Source organism: Palaemon carinicauda, chromosome 2 (assembly GCF_036898095.1).
Source record: "Palaemon carinicauda isolate YSFRI2023 chromosome 2, ASM3689809v2, whole genome shotgun sequence".
Lineage (NCBI taxonomy): Eukaryota > Metazoa > Arthropoda > Malacostraca > Decapoda > Palaemonidae > Palaemon > Palaemon carinicauda.
The window spans coordinates 180,179,450-180,186,949 of NC_090726.1; the positions used below are offsets into that span (position 1 = coordinate 180,179,450).

The 7,500-nt window shown below is 35.7% G+C and overlaps 1 protein-coding gene across 1 annotated transcript in view; it reads right to left on the reverse strand.

Moving 5' to 3' along the window:
- Positions 1-381: 381 nt before the first annotated feature.
- Positions 382-7,500, reverse strand: part of LOC137622374 (uncharacterized) — a 13,640-nt gene continuing 6,521 nt past the window's right edge. Inside the window, exon 3 of the mRNA XM_068352975.1 lies at positions 382-1,866. Within this exon, the coding sequence (XP_068209076.1) occupies positions 1,420-1,866 (447 nt within the window). The 3' untranslated portion in view covers positions 382-1,419. The remainder of the gene's footprint in view (positions 1,867-7,500) is intronic.

The window sequence follows — 7,500 nt, forward strand, 5'->3', positions numbered from 1 at the left end:
ATTTGTTTTTTCTTCTAGAATTTTACAGAAATGGAACATATCTTGTCTTGCGGATTGAATACACTTTAGTAAGAGCTAAATGTCCCTCATCTTCTTTCGGAAGGTTTTATTTAAATTATCATTGCTTATAAGCCTCCTCTTCAAGCATGATAAATTATATTACGCATTTTATTGAACATGATAAAAAATCATAACGGAGTTATTATTCTTTCTTGTAGGTTTGTCTTACATAAATAGTTTTTTATATTATTATTATTATTATTATTATTATTATTATTATTATTATTATTATTATTATTAGCTAAAATACAAACCTTGTTGGATAAGCAGGGTGCTATAAGCCCAAGGGCTCCAAAAGGAAAAATACCCAGTGAGGAAAGGAAATAAGGAAATAAATAAACTGCAAGAGTAGTCATAAACAATCAAAATGAAATATTTTAAGAACAGTAACAACATTAAATTAGATTTTTCATATATAAATAATAACTTAAAAAAATCAGAGGAAGAGAAATAAGGTAGAATAGTGTGCCCGAGTGTACCCTCAGGCAAGAGAAATCTACCCCAAGACAGTGGAAAATCATAGTACAAAGGCCACGGTACTGCCCAAGATATGAGAACAAATTTTTTATTTTGATTTCTCACATCTTTCGATAATATTCAAAATTAAATCATTTTAGAACAAAGCTTGAATATCTTAGAATTTGTCAATGGGTACTATTTCTTCAACCCTGTTTCGTATTTTAATTTAAATAAAGTAAAGAATATCGTATTATTTTTAATCTGCCTTAAACTTTCTTCCAATTTCTGATGGTTGAATAATTAGAGTTTTCTTTTACATTTCTATCTAAGCATTGCTCACGTTTCATGGTAATTAGATCAGAAGACTTATTTCTTTGTTTTAAAAGAAAAAATTTCATATTTTTAGAACGAAGGAACAAGAATGATTAGCCCTCTCATTTGTAATATGAATTCCTCTCGCTTGACAAAAATCAGAATAACTCTTAAAATTTTGTTTTTTCGTGAGAGAGTTTCATGAAGCTTGGAACTGAGATTTATCTATTAAGCTAATCTAGATAATCCTACTGTTTCATCAAAATAAAAGAAGGGTTATTCAGTTTAAGGTGGTGTAAGATGGAAAACAAACGGGGAAGGTGGAATGAAATGGATTACCAGTGTAATGTGTTGTCTCAATGCTTTGAATATAACAGGAAAAATCACTCCCCACCCACTTTACATTAGAGGCAAGAATTTTCATCATATTAGATCTTTTAACGGACATTAGGATATAGAACCTAACTTAATTCACAAATTTCAAGCTGACGTCAACGAGATGTAAAGATAAACCTTCCACATCCAGAGGTTAGAATACAAAGAGCAAACGATTGGAATAAATATCAGCATAATGAAAACTCTATCTGGTCAGGGCATTGGATTATAAGTTTCCTTAAGATACTCAAAGGATGCCCTAACATCCCTTAGAATAACAAAGGCTCTTTTCCTCCGATCAACAAAATCGGCATCCTCATAAACCATGGAAGTCAGGCTTCTCGTCTTAGCATCGTCTACCACACAGCTGTTGATTTCCATGTAACTTTTCAGGTAATCCAAAATCTGCACAACGCTCCTGAAAATATCGTTTAGTTGGCGGATAAACTTGTGTTCCCTTACGCGGATCTGATCCAAAATAAGATTTTCTAGTGATACCAAACAGTGCTGCATTAGACCATACGATCTGGGTAGTTCTTCCATGTGAGGAAGTAAGGCAAATGGCAGTAGCCTGGATGGAGGCAGATAGGCGTCGTTTAGGCATCCTCTTGGGAATAAGGCGTCAGCTTCATTCCAGCTCCTGCTGATGAAATCTTGCGCCTATAATATACAATAGTAAATAATACATTAGTAACTCGTCGATTGGAATATACACGAGTTGATAATACATTAATAATTCATCGATTAAAATATACACGAGTAAATAATACATTAGCAATTCATTGGTTTGAAATTTATATTCTATCATCCTGAATAAGAACATTGAGATATTCATACGCCAAGGGAATGTGTTGTCTCCTATTTTGTTTATTCTCCTCGTGAATTTTGTAATGCATAGAACAGTTGGTGATGGAGAAGGATTGGACTGGAATTCTAACAGGAAATTAGCTGACCTAGAGTATGCTGGTCACACTGTCCTTATTAAAAAAACACCAGAGGACTTAAAAAGCTTGCTTACCAGAGTTCATGAAATATCACATGGGGTTGAACTCAAGATAAATAGAAGAAAGACAGAGATGATGAGAACAGAATATGTAATTGAAGATGAATTATCATTGGAAGGAGAAAGGATTAATAAGATAGAATCATTTGAATATTTAGTAACTAGGATATCTAATACAAGACCTTTGGAGTTTGAGTTTAACGAAAGATTAAAAAAAAGCAAATCAGACGGTGGCTAGGTTAAGTAAAATTTGGAAATCAAATCACCTGAAATTACATAAAGAAATCACTCTATATATCAGTTTAGTGAGATCGGTGTTACTGTATGGACATGAGTCGTGGTATGACAAAGAAACAATATCCAACCGATTTAGTACATTTGAGAACAAAGCCCTCAGAATAGTATTGGTAATTAAATGGCAGGGTAGGATTACAAAGGAAACTTTTAGAGAAAATACTCAATGGCCATATGTGGATGAGATCATAGTGAGGGGTAGATGGAGATTATTTGGGCATGCTCTTTGTACTCTCCGAGAGAGATTAGTTCAACAAACTTTTAACTGGGGTCCACAAGGCACTAGAAGAGTTGGAAGTCCCAGGCCTAAATGGCTGAGGACTATGAAGCGTGAAGCCGGAGATGATTTAAAAGCGCAAGAGAGAGACGACTAGCGAAATCTAACCAAGGCCCTTTGCATCAATAGGCGTTGGAGGAGATGATAATGATGATGATAGTTACTTCATAATACCAGAAGTATTAAGATTAGATATCACTTGTCCTTATCTGAGAGATATTTGCCATTCTTGATTACAATATTGTTATCGTTCCTGGCACGGTAAATAAATAGGCTTCGCATCTCTAGAGGATTTTTTTCCACCCCAAAGTGGTTCTGGCTAGTACAATGGTAAAGTGTTTGCCTAAAATTCGCTTAACAGCAGATCGACCTCCCACACACCCCCGGACCGTGAATTTAGGATGTTTACTGTGGAGGCCATTGCTGTGGTTAGGCACGACAGGGGGTGGGGGAGTTTGCCTGGCTGACGTTCTGGAGATCATTTATTCTGATGAAACTGGAACTGAAACCAGACACCTTTACCTTTAAATGCCTACATTCTGTATTGACATTTCAGGCGTAATAGTTTCAAAGGAGTGCTCCTCCTCACAAGCGACCATGTAACGTCAGTTACATCTCCATCCTTCACTCATAATCAATTATTGCATTTCTCTAGCGAATACCAGCTTCAGTAGTCTCCTCCTGTCTGTGTTCGTCCTGACATTTAGTCATTCGTTCATTGCAAGGTACGTTTACACACACACACACACACACACACACACACACACACATATGCATACGCATACAGATTTCACCCTTTTGTTTTTGGTCGGGGCTGGGGAATGGGAGCATTTTAATGGTTAAAGTTTATTTAGGATATTCAGTTATCTATCATACTTAATAGGAAATATTTATATATATATATATATATATATATATATATATATATATATATATATATATATATATATGTATGTATATATATATACATATATGTATATGTGTATATATATATATATATATATATATATATATATATATATATATATATATATATATATACATATATATACGGTATATATACAGTACATATATATATATATATATATATATATATATATATATATATATATATATATATATATATATGTGTGTGTGTGTGTGTGTATATATATATATATATATATATATATATATATATATATATATATATATATATATATATATATATATATATGTCTATGCATAAAACAAAAAACTATTTCACTAATCTCAGCAGTTTCTCTTCTCAGTTCACAACTAGCATTTGCAATCTAGCCATGATATTGCAAAACGCTTTTAAACTACATAATCTCAAGCAACCATCCAAGCAAGGATGGAATTAGACATCAGAACATTTCCTCAGGCGCTGACATAATAATTCTCTGTAAACATACTCTATTCTGGAAGCCCATAATCTTGTTCATGTATTCTTTGTCTGTACATTTAAACATTCATTTTTTATTGCGAATATCTCTGTTATACATATTCTCTCTAAAAAAAAAAAAAAAAAAAAAGTCTTTTCATAGTTTATTTGTTGTTAATGTATTTAATATTGGTTCATGTCTTTACTTATCTGAATATTTTCTATTTTTCCCTTTATTTTCCACACTAAGCTGTATTCAATATTGGAGTTCTTAGGCACGTTCTGCTTTTCTATCTATGGTTGCCACTTGGTTTAGAAAAAATGATGTTAATGATAATGATGATGATAACTATAATAATAAAGAGAAAAGGAACAAGAACAAGAAGAATTAAGAATGGGATATCTGTAAATAATTCAGTATTATTATTATTATTATTATTATTATTATTATTATTATTATTATTATTATTATTATTATTATTATTATTATTATTATTATTATTATTATTATCATTTTCTTATATTGATGCAAAAGGAGGCATATGTTTGCATTGTCTACAAAAGTAACAGAATCGGTGTAAAAAAAAGATTCTAAACACAATATATTTTTTTTCTTTCATAATTTAAAAGCCTATGATACAAAGGCCACATGAAACAACTTTAATATCATTAAAAACACATAATAAATATTCATCATGAATACTACTGACTACATATAAAAGCGATTTTAATGAAATACTAATTCCAAATTGTCACTCACGGACTGTAATTAATTTTAATTAAAAGAGATTAGGAGAGAAAATCACCTGGAAAAATAATCTGCATAAATATTTGTGTCAGATGTGGCCAAACGTATGACCCACTTTCATCATACATACATATACCAAAGGCACTTCCCCCAATTTTTGGGGGGGTAGCCGACAACAACAAGAAACAAACAAAAAAGGGGATCTCTACTCTCTACGTTCCTCCAGCCTAACCAGGGACTCAGCCGAGTTCAGCTGGTACTGCTAGGGTGCCACAGCCCAACCTCCCACATTTCCACCACAGATGAAGCTTCATACTGCTGAGTCCCCTACTGCTGCTACCTCCGCGGTCATCTAAGGCACCGGAGGAAGCAGCAGGGCCTACCGGAACTGCGTCACAATCGCTCGCCATTCATTCCTATTTCTAGCACGCTCTCTTGCCTCTCTCACATTTATCCTCCTATCACCCAGAGCTTTCTTCACACCATCCATCCACCCAAACCTTGGCCTTCCTCTTGTACTTCTCCCATCAATTCTTGCATTCATCACCTTCTTTAGCAGACAGCCATTTTCCATTCTCTCAACATGGCCAAACCACCTCAACACATTCATATCCACTCTAGTCGCTAACTCATTTCTTACACCCGTTCTCACCCTCACCACTTCGTTCCTAACCCTATCTACTCGAGATACACCAGCCATACTCCTCAGACACTTCATCTCAAACACATTCAATTTCTGTCTCTCCATCAATTTCATTCCCCACAACTCCGATCCATACATCACAGTTGGTACAATCACTTTCTCATATAGAACTCTCTTTACATTCATGCCCAACCCTCTATTTTTTACTACTCCCTTAACTGCCCCCAACACTTTGCAACCTTCATTCACTCTCTGACGTACATCTGCTTCCACTCCACCATTTGCTGCAACAACAGACCCCAAGTACTTAAACTGATCCACCTCTTCAAGTAACTCTCCATTCAACATGACATTCATCCTTGCACCACCTTCCCTTCTATTACATCTCATAACTTTACTCTTACCAACATTATCTCTCAACTTCCTTCTCTCACACACCCTTCCAAATTCTGTCACTAGTCGGTCAAGCTTCTCTTCTGTGTCTGCTACCAGTACAGTATCATCCGCTAACAACAACTGATTTACCTCCCATTCATGATCATTCTCGCCTACCAGTTTTAATCCTCGTCCAAGCACTCGAGCATTCACCTCTCTCACCACTCCATCAACATACAAGTTAAACAACCACGGCGACATCACACATCCCTGTCTCAGCCCCACTCTCACCGGAAACCAATCGCTCACTTCATTTCCTATTCTAACACATACTTTACTACCTTTGTAGAAACTTTTCACTGCTTGCAACAACCTTCCACCAACTCCATATAACCTCATCACATTCCACATTGCTTCCCTATCAACTCTATCATATGCTTTCTCCAGATCCATAAACGCAACATACACCTCCTTACCTTTTGCTAAATATTTCTCGCATATCTGCCTAACTGTAAAAATCGGATTCATACAACCCCTACCTCTTCTAAAACCACCCTGTACTTCCTAGATTGCATTCTCTGTTTTATCCTTAATCCTATTAATCAGTACTCTACCATACACTTTTCCAACTACACTCAACAAACTAATACCTCTTGAATTACAACACTCATGCACATCTCCCTTACCCTTATATAGTGGTACAATACATGCACAGACCCAATCTACTGGTACCATTGACAACACAAAACACACATTAAACAGTCTCACCAACCATTCAAGTACAGTCACACCCCCTTCCTTCAACATCTCAGCTTTCACACCATCCATACCAGATGCTTTTCCTACTCTCGTTTCATCTAGTGCTCTCCTCACTTCCTCTATTGTAATCTCTCTCTCATTCTCATCTCCCATCACTGGCACCTCGACACCTGGAACAGCAATTATATCTGCCTCCCTATCATCCTCAACATTCAGCAAACTTTCAAAATATTCCGCCCACCTTTTCCTTGCCTCCTCTCCTTTTAACAACCTTCCATTTCCATCTTTCACTGTCTCTTCAATTCTTGCGCCAGCCTTCCTTACTCTCTTCACTTCTTTCCAAAACTTCTTCTTATTCTCTTCATATGACTGACCCAGTCCTTGACCCCACCTCAGGTCAGCTTCCCTCTTTGCCTCACGTACCTTGCGCTTTACTTCCACCTTTTGCTCTCTATATTTTTCATACTTCTCTATACTATTACTCTGCAGCCATTCTTCAAAAGCCCTCTTTTTCTCTTCCACTTTTACCTTTACTCCTTCATTCCACCATTCACTGCCCTTCCTCATGCTGCCTCCAACAACCTTCTTGCCACATACATCACTTGCAATCCCAACAAAAAATTTTCTTTTGCTAACTTCCACTCCTCTTCTAAATTACCAGTTTCTCTTACTCTCACCTCGTCATATGCCATTTTCAACCTTTCTTGATATTTACTTTTTACCCCCGGTTTTATTAGCTCTTCAACCCTCACTAGCTCCCTTTTACATCCACCTACTCTATTCCCCCACTCTTTTGCTACAACTAATTTTC